Source organism: Lolium perenne, chromosome 4 (assembly GCF_019359855.2).
Source record: "Lolium perenne isolate Kyuss_39 chromosome 4, Kyuss_2.0, whole genome shotgun sequence".
NCBI classification, from domain to species: domain Eukaryota; kingdom Viridiplantae; phylum Streptophyta; class Magnoliopsida; order Poales; family Poaceae; genus Lolium; species Lolium perenne.
The window spans coordinates 278,386,710-278,408,111 of NC_067247.2; the positions used below are offsets into that span (position 1 = coordinate 278,386,710).

Here is a 21,402-nt window from a genome sequence, read left to right on the forward strand (position 1 = left end):
TCTCAAAAGACCCAAAAAGAATCAAGTTGAAACTCAAAAGAATGCACAAAACAAAAAAGGACAGAACTTGTTAAGAAAAGCAACAACATCAAAACGCGAATTGTTCGACCACTTAGACACGTCATGAATTTTAGCCAATTTTGGTGATTATAGAGGATAAAACATTGAAACTGTATGTGAAAAAAACGAGTGCAATCTAGAATATTTATGGTGAAAAGTGTTCTGCAGAAAAATACAACTCCATATATTGCTACAACTTTTATATATCAAAAATGGGTTAAACATAATACTGTATTAAGACGGGAGCAGTGTTTTGGCACAGGAGAGCATATGCTCCCTTTATTTGGAATTGCATGTTACACGTATTTTGAAATTTCAAAAAAAATGAAAACGAAAAATTTGCATGTACGTCTTCACGTGCTACACGCTCGTGTGGCGTGTGTAAAAAAACAAAATTCAATGCTAAAAATAAGGCTTTTCAGAAAATAAATTTTCTCTTTTTTTACATAGACCACAAAAAATATTGATTCCTCGCGAAACTTGACAAACGCACCTATATTATGGAAATGAAGAACATGTAAAAAAATTGTCAATTTTTTTCAATATTTCGAAATATAATATTTTGGTAGAAGGAGCATATGCACCCGGAGCCGAATTGAATTTCCGCCCACACCAGCCCTACCAAATATTTGGCAAGAGTTAGCTGCCATTTTTTTGGTCAAGAATTCCTTAGCCAAACATTTGGCCAATTATTTGCAAGAATTTGTGAATTTGTGAGTGGGAGGGCTGGATATCTATTGGGAGCTAAAATTTTGGCTACAAACCAAACAATGACCAATGCTTGATGGGCAGCCAATCTTTTGGCGTGGCTACTTGGGGGGATCAAACCAAACGCACCCTTACTGCCCAAAGTTGGAAAAGACTAGTTGGCGACGTTCTCGTAGAAATACTCGATTAACCTACTGAGGTCCATCTATGTACAACAAGTGCGGCTACTTCCTCCCAAGATATCTTCCTAGGTATTCCTTGTGAATTCCAAAATGGATACGCTAAAGTCACGGTCCAATTTTGCAGCTTTAATATATGAATTTTCTCTTCTTCTGTGTGGCTTATGTGTTGTGCACTACCTGACTACATGAATACCCTTTATGTCTAATGGGGGTGATTTTTCAGGATGTGACTTTCCCAAATTTAACACATTTGCTCTAAGACTGGGCACTGAATATGTTGCCAAAGATCTTTCCTTGTTTGCAGAGGCTTCATAGAGTTACACGATACAACTGGTCAGTACTTCTATAAACCTAGAAAGATAAATATTTATTGTAGAAACTAGAAAGATAATGAAATGCTCTGATATTTTTGTCAAACTGTTTCAGTACATGTTCATTTCCATTTCAGTTTATAGTGGAGGACGTGGCAAACTTGTATTTTTGTGATGAGTATATATCACAATCAATGTCGTGATGAGTATTTTTTTGGATGCACATTTCTGGTACTCCTGGGGTATTCTTGATTTTATAGATTACATTATACATACTGATGAAGCATACTGATTGGAAAACTAAATCCGAACATCTTTTTTTTTGTGGGAGATGCTAAAATAGAGGCATATAAAAAACTATTCCCCATCATTTAGAAATAATAAATCATGTAGACCCAATATGACCAAAGTTGTGATGCGTGGGATGGAGGAGGAAAGAGACTCGAGGAGAGTAGATTGGTTTTTTTATATAATATTGATATCATTATAAGATCATCTTATACTTTTAGTTCTAAATGATGCGAGGCAACCAGGGAACCACCTCGATGCCCTACCTAGCGGGGCACCTAAGATCCTTGGTTGCTGGTCCCTAGACGGTAGAGCTTACCAGTTCTTTTTATTGGACATGTTTTTGTAAGCATTGAATCTTAGTAGAGTGATTACAATTGTATCCACTATTCAGCAATCTTTTTTCTTAGTACAATATGTGATGCTATGTCTGTACACCTAGCTGTCTCTAATTTATATCATATAGCCTGGTTTATGCAGCAGGGATCAGGAGTTTGCAACATTACATGCGTAAGCAACGATTACTTTATAGGGTACTGCATCATATCATTGTTATGTATGATTAACTAAGTACAAAGTGGATGCTATTACTGACGTATGAAAGTTTGTCTTGTATGAGTGATAATCCTGATGCCACCTCACACGTTTCTTTGTATTACTAGGTTACTTACTTTGGGATAGATTTATGCATGGAAGTATTTGCATGTCATACCGCCCAGAAATTAATTTAGCATTCAAACACTGCACATGCTATTAATTTTCATTGTGTTTACTAGAAATTAACATGATTCAACCTCGCTAAACTGTTAAATGATTCTTTTATTTGCAGTCTGGAAATGTGATTATCAAGCCAGAAGTTCCAGGCATAATCTCAAGACGTGGAAGTCGGCCAGGCCCACTGAATGTATCAATTCGTGCATCATTGTATTCTCTATTAGAGAATACCGAGGAGAGCTCAAGGTGGTTGCCTTCCTCAAGGTTTTCTTCCGAAGTATGAGAGTCCTCAAGAGTGCTTCTATATTAATGACTAGCCCATGCTTCACACCATTTTTAGTGGAGGAGGTGCAATTCAAGTTTAGCAAGATTCTAAATAGATAGACAGTAACAACTGCTAAGTACCTTGGAGTGAAGGTACTGAAGGAGGCGTACCATGGATCTTTGAGGAAGGAACTGATGCCTGCGGAGTTCCTCGACCAAGCTTAATGCTTGTGGAGTAGTGCAAGCTTTTGGGATGTGAACTATGAAGCATGCTTGTTATCTGCGTCATGAGTTTGTTGTATCACATTGCAGACTCCGCAGACAATTCGTGGCTTGATGTCTCGTGGGAATCAGACACACTTTTTTGCGAAGTGTGGACTGATAGTTTGTTGTTGTCTAACTCGAGTTACCAGTTTTCCCCGGTATGTTTTCATAAAGACAACATGTTTCATTGCCTAAATTTTGTGATTCTTGTCACACTGCCGGTGGGAGTCGAAATCCAAAATCACTATGGACTGATAGTTTTCTTGTCATGTAGTTCGTGTTAGCAGTTTCTGTCAGTATAAGCTCCTTGACAACACTTTCACTGTGGCAGTATGATTCTTCGTCCCCATTTTCATATAGATCAATTGGTATTTAGGTATCCATTGTGATGATGAATGATCCAACCATTTATATTATGTTTTGTTCCGCCACTTTTACTGCAAGAATTATATATTGGTATCTTTGTGTTGATCGAGGTAACTAGACCCTTTTGCATTTTTTTCTTGAATGCCAAAACAGATTACATATTTACTCTTTTTCTATTGGGTTGGTTATTTTCTTACCACAACTAATGTGGTATAAACATATCCATGTAAAATTCAATTGCAACCCAAATATGCTACTCTCTTTGTTCCATGATAACTATCGTGGTCTTACTTGTTTTAGTTCAAATTTGAACTAAAACCATGACACTTATTATGGATCATAGTGGGAGTGCCATTTTCTCGTGTCCCGCTGCGTTTGTTTTCATGAAGGATAGGTTGTTCACTCATGTATATTTTTTTCCCCCGGTGGGCACTCTACAGGTTCATATAAGGTATATTTTTTTTCCCCGGCAGGCACTCTACAGGTTCATATATTTATCTCTTTAAAAAATGGATGAAATGGTAGTAATAACTACCTTGTTTGTTTTAGGAACCTTATCATTAAGATTAAAACATTTTATTATACCTTAAAAAAACATAGAAACATGACACATATCTGATAAGGGAAAATGAGGTATACACGGAGCGGTCTATGAGTCTCGAACAACCATTGATCAATTTAATACAATATTTGACGCATCATAATTACAAGTAGCATGTAACATATTATGATAAATATTTCTATATTTAAGGTTGTTATTCCGTAGCAACGCACGGGCATTCAACTAGTTACATATAAAAAGCAGTAGCATATAAAAAGAAATTGCACAAGTAAATTGGCCCATAAAAGAGAAATCAAATGTCTTTCAGACTTTCAAGGTTGCAAATGATGGATATCTGCAACCGCACAAGGGTAAATTTTTGGGTGAACACAAGGTAATCAACAATGGAACAAAAAAAAAATCTTGAATCGCCTGACCTGTAGCCTGTAGATCTGCAAATAACAATAGCAGACCCATAAACAGATGCTGCAGTAAGTTTCAGCACATAGCTTATTGCAAAGAACACAATGATACTATGTAATGGCAGCAGTGCTCAGCTCAAATCATGTCCCAAACCTTAAGCAGATTTCCATCACTTAATTAAATCTAAAATCCCTGTGATCTTCCTCGTCATGCTTGTATTACAGGTCATTGCTGATCTACCCGGACAGGTCTGTGAGGCTTCGGCGCTGAAATGCAAGGGAGAAAATCATCGTCATCATATAGAACATTAAATGACATGGCAAAAGCATGTTTGATGCTTTTATGTTACTAATCCTCAACGTCAGTTTTTCAAATCAAACTGAAAATGAAATCTCAGTGATTAGATCTATATTGCTAAGTGCTAACTGCTGAGATCCCAACTACGTTATAACAGAACCGGTAGATTTTGAATTTTAAGCAACATTTTAGCACAGAACTGAGAATTCTAACGTGCAAAAGAACAAACCGGTAGATTTTGAATTTTAAGCAACATTTTAGCACAGAACTGAGAATTCTAACGTGCAAAAGAACAAACCATTCGGGTTTCCTTGTTCATAGAAATTCCTGAAAAGAGCTACTGCCTCTTCTGCCATTATCCCCCCGGTACATTTAAAACCTCTTGGTCTGGTATCTTGCCTCCTAGCAAAAGAAACATGTAAGACCATGTTAGCTGCACAATCCGTGAATAACCTAATAACTAACGTAATTCAGGTTACAAGAATTTACGAGAACTCAAAAACCATGTATGGCATGCATGCAAGAAAGAAAAAAAAAAGGAAGATTATTCAAGCCCAACTTTGTCATGACACATCATTCAGCATATTGAAATTCTGGCAGAAAAGTGTTAGCACTCAAGGTATTTGATCTCATGAGCAGATAACCTCCAGTTTTCTGCTGATATTTCCCTCACCCTGTCAAATCATCTGACGAAGAACTCTCATGCAATGACATGACTGATCCACATCCTCCGAATTTATCATTCGCACAACCGAAGTATACTTCCCTTATTCCTAACCAAAAGAAAGAAATTCTTATTACTGTTTAATATATAGTTTTGACAAGAAAAATAGAACAATCAAGGTATTCAGACCTAGTATTGCTAATGCTGAAGCACACATTATGCAGGGCTCACACGTGACATAGAGGTCGCATCCTGCGAACTTCTCCGCAACTAGTGGCTGGTCAAGGCCAATACTCTGCCACTCACGGAGAAGGACATCGATTGCTTCCATCTCAGCATGTCTGGTAGCCTTAAAATTGAGATTATCTCTTTTAGAGAGGAAAAGACGGGAAAACATTCAAATATCCAGCACCGATAAGAATAGCATACGTTTCGGGTGGCATTGGTCTTGTTGCTACCAGATGAAATAACCTTCCCATTCTCTACAATCACACATCTATCTTGATAGGGACAGAACAATATGGTTAGCATGTTAGGAACTACATATTCACCTAGTGAACTGTAACAATATTCAAGGGAAACTGGAGCATACCCTACAGGAACTTCGAGGTTGTCCAGCGCAAGCTTGGCCTACAAAAACAAACCCAATTTTTTTTATTCAAGCAACTAGCAGTAGCTCTGCCTCTCCACAAATCGAAATAATTGACAGGTTTATGAGAAAAAAGTAGAAAACAGGCAAAACTGGCTCAACCTGCGTAGCTAAACTAGGCCAGGAGCAGCACGCTCACCAACAACACAGTGAATGCAACAAATGAGCTCATTATCCCAAACACCCATAAACCAACGAACATTTGAGGCAACCGTGAGAAGATGTCCTCGAGCAGACCAGATCTGGTATGTCCCACATAAACGAAGGGCACATGATTCCCACTAGGCTTCAAAGAAGCACAAAGGACACAATACAGAGAGCCGATGACTCTGAACACCGCCGAAAGCTGCCACCGCCACAAGGAGAAAGAATCCAAACCAACTGAGGCCTTGTTCGGTTGCTCCCGACCGGGACGGTATCGGGCCAAAATCCGCGTGGTTCCACCGGTGTTGGGCCCCCGGGTGTTAAATACCGGCCCGCGCCTAGGAAGCGTTCGGTTAAACCGCGCCGGTTTTCAGCACCGCCCGATTTTGGCCGAAACCTCTACGTTAGACCGGTTTGCGGAGATACACAAGGGTAGACGCCCCTGGATTTCATCCCGACCGACGCGAGCGACACGTGCGAGCGATACGAGTTTCCTTCCTCTCGGCTCTCGCGTCAGCGGCTCTACCGGAGGGGATGGCGACGGCAGCTCGACCGGAGGGGATGGCGGCGGCGGCTCAACGGTGGACGGCTGGAGGAGAGGAGATCCTCGACGCTAACGCCGCCATGGAGACCGACCGAAGACCTTGCCGACGGAAGCTCAAGATCCCCGGCATCTCCCCCTTCCCGCCTCCAACGCCGGCTGGTAGAAGGTAAGATCATCTCCTCCTCGTCCTCCCCTTCCCCTCTTGTACTGTTAGGGCTTGCTAGTGTAGGAAGGGTCAGGGCGCTAGGATGTTCTTGCGATTTGGGAAATGGTAGGATTAGCACAACACAACGACAGCAGATCAATAATCCAAGCATGTGTACAGAGACTGGTAAATCTACAGGGCACCTACTTTTTACCTGAACAGTCAGATTGGCACTCTGCTAAAATAACACTCCACAAATCTAAACCAACATCATTTTGCATAACCAATATTATGTGTGTAAAGTAGCTTTTATTAACTCTACAAGGTTTACTCAAGAAATATTATTTACTAGTGGAAAATAGTACCAAATGGAGGAACTGATCTATCTAAACCAACAAGTTCTATATCAAGTTTGACTGCAAGCATGTGGTTTATAAAGCTACAGAATTATAATCCACAAGACTACAATAGTTATTGTTTCTATTCAACTATTTTACTTATCTGCAAGACTACAATAGTTTCAGGCATGTCCCAAGTTCTAATAGCAGCAGATTAGCAACAGTTTCAGGCCACCGCTGTTTCAGTAAACTGTCTATCAGAATCAGACTACAACTATTTTAGTCAACTCTTTTGACAATAACAATTAAAACCCCACGTTTACTCTTTTTTATTTGTTCATGTTCAGTTTGGCGCAGTGGTGACACTTTCCATCGGACCATCAATAACTTCTACAACATAATTCCTCTTACCAGGATTGCCAACTCCAGGTATATGTTGCCCCGGTACTGTTAGTTAAAGATTAGGATTACATGATTGGCTGCATCTGGCAGCACCAAAACCATGTTAATAAATTGCTAATGTCATCTGTTTAAGATTTGCATATTATATTACTACTAATTTCATTTGTCGAGTTTTCTGATTGAAGAAGTAACCCGAGAATTATTTCGTCATCAGTTTCTTTCTGAAGGTAAAATCAGTTCAATTATCTTGAGAAAATAGAGCATAATGTGCATTCAAATGGACCATATCCTGAACAAGCCTCTCCGATGCCATTTTTCCATCCAAACTCTGTTTTTTTATGTGGCCTTCAAATGAATTTATGTGGTCTGCAAATGGAATATCATTTTAACAAGATCACAAAATTACATGCAGGGGGTTGCGGGGAAGCTATCATAGACATGCTATCTATAGAACTGGATTGTTGCTACAATACCTTGCAAGTAGCTGCAGTCTCTCACTTATACAGTTTAATCTCAGGTATGCCAAGATTGATAGGAAGCGATATTCATCCGTGGATGCAGATTTTTTTGTATTCCATTGTCCATAATATTAAATGTTGTCTGGCATCTGAGTGGCATTGCCAACTACATCTACAAGCTGCGGTGAAATCAGTTTGACATATGCAACCTTGATTCTTCTTGTGGCTCATGTGTCGGCATCGCAACCTTGCTCTTACAATTACAGATTTTTTATGTGTGCAGCAATATTCATCTGTTGAGAAACTGCAGGTTGGTCAGGTAGACAACTCAGCACAGCTAATTGATAATTTCATTCTTTGGCAGGGCTTGAAGTACACTGATGGTAGGATCTGGTATTGAGGTGGTGCACGCGAGTGCCATGGATTTGTGATTGTGCCTTGCCACTTAGGAACCGGCAGTGTCTATTTGCTAATTAGGAGTGATGTTTTTTTCTTGATTTTGTGATGAACTAGGAAGATGAATGCTATACCGTGGACTCAATGAGCCATGGAATTTGTGTGTTACTTCAAATTAGTCATCAGCATTCACGTTTATGAGTATATGACATGTGAGTGCCTTTGATTTCATCGACGAACCTTCGTGAGTATACTCCTCGCTGCTTCCTTCGTCAGGTTAAGGATGTGGTTTCTGGCATTTTCTTGTTTTTTCTCTGTTCAGATTCATCCTTTCAGCTCATATAAAAGAAAAGAGAACATTTGCGTCTGTATGATGACGAAATATTCGAATATACTGTATTTTAAGAAAAATAGAAGTGTAATTTGTATGCTGATGGATTAGTGGAAAGGCACGGTAGTAAAGTAACTCATGCATGCTAATGTGCGATTGCCCACATTTTCCTGTGAAACCAACGGACCAAGCCTAGCATTAAGGTTGCAAAGCGCAACCCTGCCTAGCGTGAGCAGGGATTAACCAAGCCTAGCGTCAGCAGGTATTAACCGAACGGCAGAAAAGTAGGAGGATTATACGGAAGGGATTAGCGGGGGTTTGGGTGGCCGGTGCGGGTTCACCCGATTCACAAGCGATTCAATCCACCGCGGGATTCGCCCCCTGTAACCGAACGAGGCCTGAGTTGGGTGGATCTTGGCCGCTGGTGTCTCGATGACAACGACAGTACACAACCATCCTTGAACTATAGGCAATGTAATGTGCTATCGGAAGTGGATCTTGGCCGCTGGTGGGGTCTCACTTTGGCAAGTCTGATTCCTGTTAGGCCACATCCAGTTATTATGCCATATTCTACATATCGACAAAATCAACTTCAAAAAGTCATGTTGGAGAAAAATGGGCACCTGCTAAATGCAAATTCTTCACATAGACACTGCTTCTAGACCAGGTTCTCATGGCCGACAAATTACTCATGTGTCAAAGGGGAAATGAGTACTTCTGCCTGATGTGCGTTAGAAAACTGGAACCCCAAAGCACATCCTCATGGATTGTCCATGAAACAAGGCAATATGGGTAGACGCTGCTAGCAAGTTCCAGGCTACAAATTCAAACCCAGAATGCGGGTGTGACGATGCAGCATGCTTCAAGGATACCTTCACGAACTTGGCTAACAAGGGCACTTCGGCCCAAAGAAAAACAGCGCATACTATCTCCTCCCTTGTTTGCTGGGATTTCGAAAAGAACAAACTCATCACCTTCTTCAGCAGAAACGGTATTACAGCGCAAGCACTATCAACTTTAATTAAGGAAGAGGAGGCAGCCTGGTGCCTGGCAGGAGCACCTACCCCTCTCTTTTATTTCCCCTTTGATCCAAGCTGAGCTTTCCTTCTCTTTTATTTCATAGGCGACTGACCTCTAGTTTTTCTCTTTTTTGTAAACAACCCTAAATTCTCCATTGATAAATGACTAAAGCATTCTCCTGCTGTTACTAAAACACACACTACTCGGTAGTTTTATTTGGAAATCCTTCATGCTTTGTTGCAACATTAATTGGCATATATCGGGTTCAACTATCCCGGAATTAATCTCAATAACGTCTACCGATTACTAATCTAAAGGATGACCTTAGGATTGAGCTAATCTACCAAAATTTGAGAGAGTTGACAGCTGTCAAACTAGCTGTAGGGAGAACGAAAAATCATTTAATTAGGGGAACACCCCGATTACCCATTGGCAAATCCGCCAGCCACACCTATGGTAGGGATCAAAGCCCCCCCCCCCCCCCCCCTCTGCCACAAATCGACCTGGGGCCACCATACCGACGTCCAGGATCAGTTGAGCTTGCAGCGAGGATGGAGGATCCCTGTCAACATCAGCGACAGGCTCCACCACACTTACATTGGTTGGGCAGATGTTTTACTCGTACGACAAGCAGGATTTGAACCATACCTGGTCAAGTGCGAGCTCCATAAACCCCGTCACTGCCATTAATTAGGCACGAAGGGTCACCCGGGCGAGAGAGCGCAAGAAGGCGGGCCGGCGGCGTCAGGTACAGCCACGCTGGGAGAAGCGGCGAGGAGAGGAACTGTTGTCCAGCAGCAGATCCAGGATTCTGAAGTAGGGTGGTCCACCTTTATAAAAAAAATATCACAAATAAGACAATGGTGATGTACTACCGAGTTACTCCCTCTATCCCAAAGGAGGTGGCACACACGTTTTTGGAGATTCAAGTTTGACCATTGATTTCACCGACCAAACATGAATTATATGTTATGCATGTTATACCATTAAATTTGTATTTGAATAAAGTTTCTAATGACATGATTTTTGTAACAATCGAGAAATGTTTAACTGGTCAAATTAGTGGTCAAAATTTAGGCACGCAAAACAATGGCGCCACTTCCATTGAGGCCGAGGGAGTATCACCTTTTCCATACCCAAAAAGACTTATATTTTGGAACTGAGGTAGTAGCATATAATTTAACTACTGCCTCCGTTCATAAAAGAATGCCGAAAATTTATCTAAAGTTAGATGTATCTATACAGTAAAGAGTGTCTAGGTACATTTAAATTTAGACAACCTTGCGACATCAGGTAGAATATAACTATGGTCTTACGAACTTATTATAATTCACAATGAACTCTGAAATTTGAGAGAACAGCCAAAATACCACTAGTGAAAACCAAACATGCGAAAATACCACTAGTGAAAACAACTTGCCAAAATAACACTCACTTCGGTTTTTTGTAGCCAACATACCACTAGTGGCTAACTGAGACTAACATCATTCAAGAAAGACATATATGCCCTTATCTCTTCACAACGTTTCAACAACAACAGATGAACAGAAAACAATACTCCGTACAACACTATCTCAGCTCACTTCTTTAACAGCATTTATTTCAACACAGCTTTCAAATAAGATTGAACGTCTATTTTCTACTATGAAATCGTCCATCGTCAGATCGACTCTGAAACACATAAACACAGCAAGCTCTAAATTTGCTGCAGTTGCAATGAATATACTGGGAACAAACAGGGGAACAAGGGCCGGCTCACCAAGGGAGGGTTCCTGTGGAGGTGTGCCGGGGCGTCGAGCGGAGGGCGGCGCGCGAAGGGCGGAAGGGCAGATCGGGGACTCGGCGGCTGGACTCCGGCACCAGCAGGTTGTGGTCGGTGCGGCGCTTGCCGAAGGTGTAGGTCGGCGGGTGCTGCAGGGAGAGCACGAGGTCCGGGACCTGGCCGGCCCGCCGGTCGGCGACCAGCCGCTCCTGGAGCTTGAGGGCCTCGCCGTACTTGACCACCCCCAGCCTCCACGCCTCCAGCACCCTCCTCGCGCCACCGCCACTCATCTCCGCCGCTGGGTGGATTTCCCCTCGGCTTCGGTTACAAGTTAGACGACGACCAAGTACTAGTGGATGGGCTTCTCGGCCCGGCCCACGGCCCACCAATTTTTTTTTTATCCCAATTAATGCGTTGTGTCATGTGTAATTAAGCACGACAGATTTTGTATAAATTATGTAGTCCTCGATTGATACACCATTGATTTGGGCGTTGGATTGGATCTCCTAGATTGTGCTGGCCCTTTCCTCTACTCGACGTTCCTCTCTTTTCCCAGATCGGTGAGGGACTGAGTCTTATGACATGTGAAAACTGCAGTACACAACTGTGAATGAACTTTCTTTCATCTGTAAATTGCACTGCTCAACTGCCTTTGCAGGGTTTACTTGGCCTTTTTGATGTACTGTCATCCTGGAAATTAATCAGGTTCACTCATTGGACGATAATTTCACTTCAGCTCTCAATGTATGCATGATCATCGAGTGTTCATTTATGTGATGGCATGTTCACTGTCTGTAATATTTTATGAGGGCCAAACATAATCATTGTACAAAGCACTGGTTAGTCACAAACAAATGTACTATGCCTAACTGCATGCTCTCCTGGGGCAGCCAATACTATTTCGTATGAGGATGTTTTGCTCTATATTGCACGTCCCTATATTTACACGAAATTTATTTCACTTCAGCACTGAATTCTAATGGAATTGTTCGGTGTCAGACTAAAAATAAATCCCATTAACCCATCTATGCCTAATTGGTCTTCGCTTCTGACTATATAAGAGCTTTCTGTTTATCTCTATTTCAAAATATTTATGTATAGAATTTTAGGTTGCTCTTACCAATAATAATTAGGTTCAGTTTGTCATGTATTGCATTTGTTTTTTTGCTATTTATTGTGCCTACCAATGCCAATTCGTGCATTTGAGATCAGGTATAAAATCAGTTGACAGTCTTAATATGTATTGGCTCATTGCATACCTTGCAGAGGGCACATCAACCAAAAGAAAATGTAGCTTTGAGATTGGAGGAACGCTCCAATATAGGACAACCTCTAATGCTTCATTCTGTAAGATCAAGAAAGACCATTGTGGAACAATATATATATTATTAGACATAGGTGAAAGGTACCATCACATTGTTTCTTGTACAGAAAGTGTGCATATGTTCTTTCTTTTTCTTGGACAGTTTCAGGGCCCTTTTGTTTGGATGTGTTGGCATACAATAAATCTTCTCTGTTATAAGATGTACCACACAAGTTTGACATGGTCTAAGGTTAGCAATAGATTGGCTTGTAAAATTTACGAACAGGTTACGTTTTGTCCAACTAACCCACAACCTTTGTTTTTGTACATAACTGCTATTTGAAACGCTTCTATAAAGTGGAAAGGCTATGTGCATCTACTTATACAGAGGCCATGGTTGTCCCCATTTCAAAAATAAAAAAAAATCCGATGGTGAAAGACAAAGATACAATTTTTGTACCTTGTTTGTACGTAGCTATTTCTATGGTGATTATAAGTTTTCCGTTGAAAGCATGAATAAGAGGGGATGTTAGAAAAGTATTCAAGGTTTCTTTATTTGATTTATGTTAAATTTTAGATTATGGTTCTGGCCTTTCTATTTAGTAATCTGTTTCATTTCTGTTGTATAGATAAGGGAGTTTGCATGCTGGGCTTAGATAAAAGAAAGTAAAAGATGCCGAGGTTCTCAAGGTTAGCTTCAAATTTCTGTTGCGCATGGCTCTGTTCTATATGTCATTTTTTTCGAACTCAAGAAAACTGATGGCCCGTGTTAAGTCTTGATTGCAGATTGTTTGATGGAGGAAAACTATTTTTTTCAACCTTTTTTTTGCTGGATTCCATGTTAAATCTTGATTGCAAAGTGCCAGTATATACCCAAATGTAACCTCTGAAACTCTAAATGCCTTTTCAGGTGTGGGTCCAGTAGGAGAATGGCAATCCCCCTGGACTTGTTGGACCCGAGCTCTCCAAATTCATCAACGAGGAGGTGGTTCAAATGATCCACCTCACACTCATATGCACCCAGGGATCCCTAAACATACGGCCTTCCATGTCGAAGGTGCTCACGGTGCTCATGAGAGAGATCATCAAGCCCAACTACATCACAGAGTGGCAGATGAAAGTCCAGGAATCAGCAGGTCGGTTCGTCGATGCATTAGTCTTCCACCAGCCATGCCGAATATGTCACATCAGCGACCCCGCTGCTCTTGTTCACCTCCATTATCGATGAGGTCATGTGACTGAATGAAGGCATGGACATACATGCTAGAAGGATGTTGAATATGACCGTGCGGCTCTTCAGTCTTCACCTTAAACTATGTCCTTGCTAAGCTCAGGTGCATCAACTCTTCCCTTCTATGCATTGTTCGCTGATGCAATTTCAGATACGGATCACTTCCGTAATATTAGTTACCTCATAGAATTTCGGAAATGCACTTTTGATTTGAGTATTAATTTGTGAGGTAATATTTTGTAAGCAAGACATTAGGCTTTAGTTTTTCTTAATCAATGTTAGGTTAGGTCAATTTTGGCAGTAATGCACACGCTAAATGTATGCATCACCCAGCTATTTTCGCATCTCATGTACTTGACCCCTCTAGGAATACTTATCTTCACTACCATAAACGAGGTGTACAAGTTAAACTAATTGAAGCCAAAGTTTTTTTTGGCGTTGAATTTGATCTTACTATTCTTTTTATTAAATAGTATATAGCTAAAGAAAATGGAAATCAATGGGATAAACGCATCATGATTATTTGATAAATGGTGGAAGAAGGAATGCTTTGGTGACTGCGGCCTTAGGGTAAAAAAACCGCATGCACTCAATACTCACTACAATCAGAGTTTGATACATCCCTTAGTTTGATACGGTTATAATAAAGTCTCACAAGCTCCTGTTAGTAATGAAGTTGTAGTTTGCTTTCTTAATTATGTCTGTTCATAACAATTCTTAAGGAAACAATTGTCTGGTTTACATATGTAAACCAGGGAGTGCAAGTAACGCTTTCAGTTGATCTTGGCATAAATTTTGTAATGCTCAAAATAAAAAAATAGAGTTATCTCTGTTTTATTGTTAATAAACTACTACTGTGAACATTTTAAGACATGTATCTCCTTGAGAACGGTTTTGGCATTCTATTTGGTGGAGATCTAATAATTTGGAACTTAAGTGATACCTCAAAGAAGATTGTGCATGGTTAAACTAAGCTCATGTACGATTAAGTATGGTTTCAATTTTGTAGAACCCTGCATTTTGTTTTCAAAATGTGTTCGAGTTATAATTGCTATAATTTCTCATTGTAAATCAAACTTTAATCATCAGGAAATACATTATTTTTAGGAAAAAATGTATTATGAAAGGCTTTTTGTTTATAAATATTGGTTATTGCAATTTGTATTAGTTGGTATTGACTTACTAGTACCTTCAAAAGCTCAAAGAAAAAACTACTTTTGATGGGGCTTACGCCCTGTCATGGCCTGAAAGTCTCAATTACTAGTATCTTCTTCATCCACTTTGGAGAAAGTATCTCTCAATATGTGGATACAATTAATTGGACATCAATCCTAAATTCCTAATTGCTAAACAATCCATTATCCATCTTCCATCATTTTACATTTAGACATAACAGTGACAAAAATCTGAAATTACCTAAATGGTTGGAGGATGAACTGGGGGCTGCTCAGCTGCTGGCCTGCTGCTGGCCTTCTCCACGCCGCCGGAGCAACGTAGCCGGGCCGTAACGAACGCCGGTCGACGGCGCCGGCGGCCTCCCTGCTCGGCTGCTCTGCCTAGGGTTCAGGGGAGGGGAATTGGGGAAGGGCGGCCGGGACTGGCTGTTGCGGCGGAGGCCGACGGAGGTTGTCTGGAGGGTGGAGGCGAGCCGGCGGCGAGGGCGCGAGGCGGGCGCCTGGGGCGAGGTGGGGGCGCGGGGCAGTAGGGCGACGCGGTCTCGGCTCCGTGCCTCCTGTCCAAGTCCAGACACGAACGGGTTTGCACATTGATGGGCTTTTCATTTTTTTTTTCCTACATGCTATATGGGCCGAATCAAAATTCCACCCTGTAGATCCATCCGCCAGTGGTTACAGGGGGGCGAATCCCGCGGTGGATTGAATCGCTTGTGAATCGGGTGAACCCGCACCGCACCGGCCACCCAAACCCCCGCCGTATAATCCTCCTACTTTTCTGCCGTTCGGTTAATACCTGCTGACGCTAGGCTTGGTTAATCCCTGCTCACGCTAGGCAGGGTTGCGCTTTGCAACCTTAATGCTAGGCTTGGTCCGTTGGTTTCACAGGAAAATGTGGGCAATCGCACATTAGCATGCATGAGTTACTTTACTACCGTGCCTTTCCACTAATCCATCAGCATACAAATTACACTTCTATTTTTCTTAAAATACAGTAAATTCGAATATTTCGTCATCATACAGACGCAAATGTTCTCTTTTCTTTTATATATGAGCTGAAAGGATGAATCTCAACAGAGAAAAAACAAGAAAATGCCAGAAACCACATCCTTAACCTGACCAAGGAAGCAGCGAGGAGTATACTCACGAAGGTTCGTCGATGAAATCAAAGGCACTCACATGTCATATACTCATAAACGTGAATGCTGATGACTAATTTGAAGTAACACACAAATTCCATGGCTCATTGAGTCCACGGTATAGCATTCATCTTCCCAGTTCATCACAAAATCAAGAAAAAAAACATCACTCCTAATTAGCAAATAGACACTGCCGGTTCCTAAGTGGCAAGGCACAATCACAAATCCATGGCACTCGCGTGCACCACCTCAATACCAGATCCTACCATCAGTGTACTTCAAGCCCTGCCAAAGAATGAAATTATCAATTAGCTGTGCTGAGTTGTCTACCTGACCAACCTGCAGTTTCTCAACAGATGAATAAAAAATCTGTAATTGTAAGAGCAAGGTTGCGATGCCGACACATGAGCCACAAGAAGAATCAAGGTTGCATATGTCAAACTGATTTCACCGCAGCTTGTAGATGTAGTTGGCAATGCCACTCAGATGCCAGACAACATTTAATATTATGGACAATGGAATACAAAAAAATCTGCATCCACGGATGAATATCGCTTCCTATCAATCTTGGCATACCTGAGATTAAACTGTATAAGTGAGAGACTGCAGCTACTTGCAAGGTATTGTAGCAACAATCCAGTTCTATAGATAGCATGTCTATGATAGCTTCCCCGCAAGGCCGCAACCACCTGCATGTAATTTTGTGATCTTGTTAAAATGATATTCCATTTGCAGACCACATAAATTCATTTGAAGGCCACATAAAAAAACAGAGTTTGGATGGAAAAATGGCATCGGAGAGGCTTGTTCAGGATATGGTCCATTTGAATGCACATTATGCTCTATTTTCTCAAGATAATTGAACTGATTTTACCTTCAGAAAGAAACTGATGACGAAATAATTCTCGGGTTACTTCTTCAATCAGAAAACTCGACATTAGCAATTTATTAACATGGTTTTGGTGCTGCCAGATGCAGCCAATCATGTAATCCTAATCTTTAACTAACAGTACCGGGGCAACATATACCTGGAGTTGGCAATCCTGGTAAGAGGAATTATGTTGTAGAAGTTATTGATGGTCCGATGGAAAGTGTCACCACTGCGCCAAACTGAACATGAACAAATAAAAAAGAGTAAACGTGGGGTTTTAATTGTTATTGTCAAAAGAGTTTCTAATGTTATGCATGTTATACCATTAAATTTGTATTTGAATAAAGTTTCTAATGACATGATTTTTGTAACAATCGAGAAATGTTTAACTGGTCAAATTAGTGGTCAAAATTTAGGCACACAAAACAATGGCGCCACTTCCATTGAGGCCGAGGGAGTATCACCTTTTCCATACCCAAAAAGACTTATATTTTGGAACTGAGGTAGTAGCATATAATTTAACTACTGCCTCCATTCATAAAAGAATGCCGAAAATTTATCTAAAGTTAGATGTATCTATACAGTAAAGAGTGTCTAGGTACATTTAAATTTAGACAACCTTGCGACATCAGGTAGAATATAACTATGGTCTTACGAACTTATTATAATTCACAATGAACTCTGAAATTTGAGAGAACAGCCAAAATACCACTAGTGAAAACCAAACATGCGAAAATACCACTAGTGAAAACAACTTGCCAAAATAACACTCACTTCGGTTTTTTGTAGCCAACATACCACTAGTGGCTAACTGAGACTAACATCATTCAAGAAAGACATATATGCCCTTATCTCTTCACAACGTTTCAACAACAACAGATGAACAGAAAACAATACTCCGTACAACACTATCTCAGCTCACTTCTTTAACAGCATTTATTTCAACACAGCTTTCAAATAAGATTGAACGTCTATTTTCTACTATGAAATCGTCCATCGTCAGAAACACATAAACACAGCAAGCTCTAAATTTGCTGCAGCTGCAATGAATATACTGGGAACAAACAGGGGAACAAGGGCCGGCTCACCAAGGGAGGGTTCCTGTGGAGGTGTGCCGGGGCGTCGAGCGGAGGGCGGCGCACAAAGGGCGGAAGGGCAGATCGGGGACTGGCGGCGGTGGCGTGGGGCGGCGACGGAAGAAAACGTGGCGAACGAACGCTTGGTGGGCCGTGGGCCGGGCCGAGAAGCCCATCCACTAGTACTTGGTCGTCATCTAACTTGTAACCGAAGCCGAGGGGAAATCCACCCAGCGGCGGAGATGAGTGGCGGTGGCGCGAGGAGGGTGCTGGAGGCGTGGAGGCTGGGGGTGGTCAAGTACGGCGAGGCCCTCAAGCTCCAGGAGCGGCTGGTCGCCGACCGGCGGGCCGGTCGGGTCCCGGACCTCGTGCTCTCCCTGCAGCACCCGCCGACCTACACCTTCGGCAAGCGCCGCACCGACCACAACCTGCTGGTGCCGGAGTCCAGCCTGGGGCGCCTCGGTGCCGAGCTCCACCGCACGGAGCGGGGCGGCGACGTCACCTTCCACGGCCCGCGCTAGGCCGTGCTCTACCCGATCCTCTCGCTCCGGGACATCGGCCTCGGCGCGCGGAGGTACGTGGAGGGGCTCGAGGCCGCCATGGTCGAGGTCGCCTCGCTCTACGGCGTCGAGGCGCGGCCGGGGGGCCGCTGCACCGGCGTCTGGGTCGGGGACAGGAAGATCGGGGCCATCGGGGTCAGGATCTCCTCCGGGTTCACCTCCCATGGCCTCGCCTTCAACATCGATCCCGACTTGGGCTACTTCAAGCACATCGTGCCATGCGGCATCGCCAACAAGGATGTCACGTCGCTGCGTCAGGAGGCAAAAGTGGAACTCCCTCCTGACGAGGTGATCCATCATCAGCTCGTGCAGAGCTTGGCCAAAACCTTCCGTTTCAGCGATGTGAAAGTCAAGGATGATTCCGAGTGTACAGAGATGGTTTACTCAGCTGCTGCGCAACGATGATGTGTATTTTACTCTGTATACTGGGGATTCTTCTCAATACATACATTGTTATAAATTTGGGTTTGAAATTTGTTGTCTGCAAATGTTTGTTGCCAAGGGAGGTGATTCCCTTGTTTTGTGCCAATAGCTAACATTTGAAACATCTTATTGGTGTCTACTTGTTTGCTTCCAACATATAACAACATTTAGAAGAAATTGTCTGGTTATGCTTGTTGCAAACAAATGGGAACTAAGGTATTTTCCATGGTATACATAGGCAAATAGGGAACACCTGAACAGGCATATTTGTGTCTGCTTCATGGAGCTGGCAATTTCTGTGGATATGTAGCACAGTTACGCTCTGGATACTGAATGGAGCTAGCAAATGTAGATACTGAAACTTTCTACTATTATTGAGCATGCAGACTTTTTGTCTGATTTGATGTCTTGTCCTTGTTTTGTTCTCTCTTCATGATTAGGTCCATTTGGACAAGCCCGGGCTGCTGTAGGATGCTTGAAGGCAAAGAAGTCTTTAAGAATGCAATTCATATGTACAAGTGCACCAATAACCTCTCCAACTATGGGATATAATCTATTTCTTTTTCTTCAATTTCATCATGAGTATGCCTCTTGATTCACTGAGATCGTAAAGCCGGTCTGTATGTACGCCACTCACAAATGATCTTATGTTTTCTCTGAATTAGAGTTTTGCTTATTGCAATGGCATTAGGCAGATGATGGCCAAGGCACAAAATGTGGTCTGGAATAAGATTGTGCTGCACATTTTTCATGTTCATATGCTTCTTGTCTTTTCTATGGTGTGTTTTTATGCATTTGAACCATCTGAGGTGTTTCCTTGGTATGCTTCCAGCAACATCCTGCTTCATGTAGATGATAGTTATGTGTGGACATATAACAACATTGTTGAAATATATGGGAACGCTTCGTCATTAAACTCGCTAAGAATATTTGTAGGAAATTGTCTGATTATGCTTGTTGCAAACAAATGGAAACAAAAGGAATTTCTATGATTTATAGGCCAGCACCTCAACAAGCCTATTTGTGTTTGCTTGGTATTCTTTCCAAGGCATCCTGCTTGATGGAGTTGGCAAATTCTCTGGATATTGAATGGAGCCAGCAAATGTCGATACTGAAATTTTCTTCTATTATTGAGCATGTAGACCTTTTGTCTGATTTGATGTCTTGTCCTTGTTTTGTTCTCTCTTCATGATTAGGTCCATTTGGACAAGCCCTGGGTGCTGTAGGATGCTTGAAGGCAAAGAAGTCTTTAAGAATGCAATTCATATGTAGTATTGCACCAGTAACCTCTCCAACTATGGGATATAATCTATTTCGTCTCTTTAATTTCATCGTCATGTCTCCTGATTCACTGAGATGGTAAAGCTGGTATGTTCTTAATTCATGCACAATTGGTAAAGCATAAATAATCTTACCTTTTCCCCTGAATTGGATTTTTGCTTATTCCAGTGTCATTCAGCGGTTGTTGACCAAGGTAAAAAATGTGGTTTGGATTAAGATTGTGCTGCCCATCTTCATGTTCATATATACTTGTGGTCTTTTCTATGCTGTGTTTTATATCACCAACATGGCAAGAAATTTGCTAGCTTATTATGACCATGCTGCATATATTTATACTATGCCCTTTTTCATCTTGTGTGTTCCAACCCTAATCCATTATTATTGTACATATGTAGCATAACACAGTAAGGAATGTATTCATTTGGCATTGCAGGTACAAGATGCAGCTGCAGTGTCTCAACAGAAATAACATGAGAGTTTGCAGAACTGAACTCTGCCATCTGAATCAGCAGTGGTATTCCAATTGAACTAAGAAAATCTTGTCCACATCTCACATGCCAATACCTGGTGCTCTAGCGTGCAGATGGGAAAAAATAAGATGCGTATCATATTAGTTCTTTGAAGTAAAAAATCAAGTGTCTTCCATTGATTCCATTTACAAAAAATGGAAGAATGTGATAGAATCCAATCTGCCTGCATCTATGTCTTCAGACATTGTAGGGTCTGAATACGCATCTTGGCACTCGGTGCTGCAGGACTGGAGCTCGGGCTTTTGTTCTACGACACTGGGGCCCCACAAAAGGCTTCTGACGCAGCTTAAGCATGGTCTGGTTCTTGTTCTCCGAAGGCGCGCCACTGCGCTCGAAGACGGTGATCCTCCTCCTGGTTCTTGAGCCCCAGATGAATCAAAGCTGATGGAAACCGCCTTCACAGATGCAGTCTGCAGCTGGAACTCTCTCGGGGTGAGGGCGACGAAGGTGCTGTTGCATAAATTCTCTTTGTAGTAGGTGACTTGGTACAATGGGGGATCGTTGTGGTCTTTCTGCTGAATCTGCTTCATCGCAGGGCAGTTCAT

The 21,402-nt window shown here is 41.8% G+C and overlaps 3 protein-coding genes and 3 long non-coding RNA genes across 17 annotated transcripts; 3 read left to right on the top strand and 3 right to left on the bottom strand.

The window, feature by feature from the left end:
* The first annotated feature begins 986 nt into the window (after nucleotides 1–986).
* Nucleotides 987–3,060, top strand: LOC139830655 (uncharacterized). Its single transcript, XR_011743627.1, has 3 exons — nucleotides 987–1,019; nucleotides 1,174–1,283; nucleotides 2,379–3,060. It is a non-coding gene; the product is annotated as an uncharacterized lncRNA (long non-coding RNA).
* Nucleotides 3,061–4,000: 940 nt separating this feature from the next.
* On the bottom strand, nucleotides 4,001–15,541 carry LOC127295508 (tRNA-specific adenosine deaminase TAD2). 12 transcript variants are annotated; one of them, XR_007847902.2, is made up of 10 exons: nucleotides 15,222–15,541; nucleotides 10,158–10,339; nucleotides 5,675–5,712; nucleotides 5,512–5,578; nucleotides 5,272–5,431; nucleotides 5,092–5,191; nucleotides 4,717–4,820; nucleotides 4,275–4,387; nucleotides 4,136–4,150; nucleotides 4,001–4,053 (listed from the first exon to the last, which is right to left on the bottom strand). XR_007847902.2 is itself a non-coding variant. In XM_051325465.2 (9 exons), the coding sequence occupies exons 3-9, from the start codon at nucleotides 10,194–10,196 to the stop codon at nucleotides 4,347–4,349; spliced, it is 549 nt and encodes a 182-aa protein (XP_051181425.1). In that variant the 5' UTR covers nucleotides 10,197–10,339; nucleotides 12,531–12,616; nucleotides 15,222–15,541; the 3' UTR covers nucleotides 4,001–4,346. The 12 variants fall into 12 exon arrangements, 7 of the variants coding, with proteins under 7 accessions (XP_051181425.1, XP_051181427.1, XP_071675300.1 ...); XR_007847900.2 differs by having other exon boundaries at nucleotides 4,001–4,150; nucleotides 15,222–15,540; XR_007847901.2 differs by having other exon boundaries at nucleotides 4,136–4,387; nucleotides 15,222–15,540.
* On the top strand, nucleotides 7,249–8,389 carry LOC127295510 (uncharacterized). Its single transcript, XR_007847904.2, has 3 exons — nucleotides 7,249–7,331; nucleotides 7,717–7,821; nucleotides 8,127–8,389. It is a non-coding gene; the product is annotated as an uncharacterized lncRNA (long non-coding RNA).
* A 596-nt stretch (nucleotides 15,542–16,137) lies between the features above and the next one.
* Nucleotides 16,138–16,793, bottom strand: LOC127295511 (uncharacterized). The gene is made up of 2 exons (XR_007847905.1): nucleotides 16,693–16,793; nucleotides 16,138–16,401 (listed from the first exon to the last, which is right to left on the bottom strand). It is a non-coding gene; the product is annotated as an uncharacterized lncRNA (long non-coding RNA).
* A 1,377-nt stretch (nucleotides 16,794–18,170) lies between these two features.
* LOC127295506 (octanoyltransferase LIP2, mitochondrial) lies at nucleotides 18,171–19,096 on the top strand. The gene is given in 1 exon segment (XM_051325464.2): nucleotides 18,171–19,096. A coding segment is annotated over 1 exon segment (723 nt). The 5' UTR covers nucleotides 18,171–18,305; the 3' UTR covers nucleotides 19,029–19,096.
* A 1,886-nt stretch (nucleotides 19,097–20,982) lies between these two features.
* On the bottom strand, nucleotides 20,983–21,387 carry LOC127347657 (uncharacterized). Its single transcript, XM_051373825.1, has one exon. It carries the CDS (start codon nucleotides 21,385–21,387, stop codon nucleotides 20,983–20,985), a length of 405 nt encoding a protein of 134 aa, XP_051229785.1.
* Nucleotides 21,388–21,402: the final 15 nt, after the last annotated feature.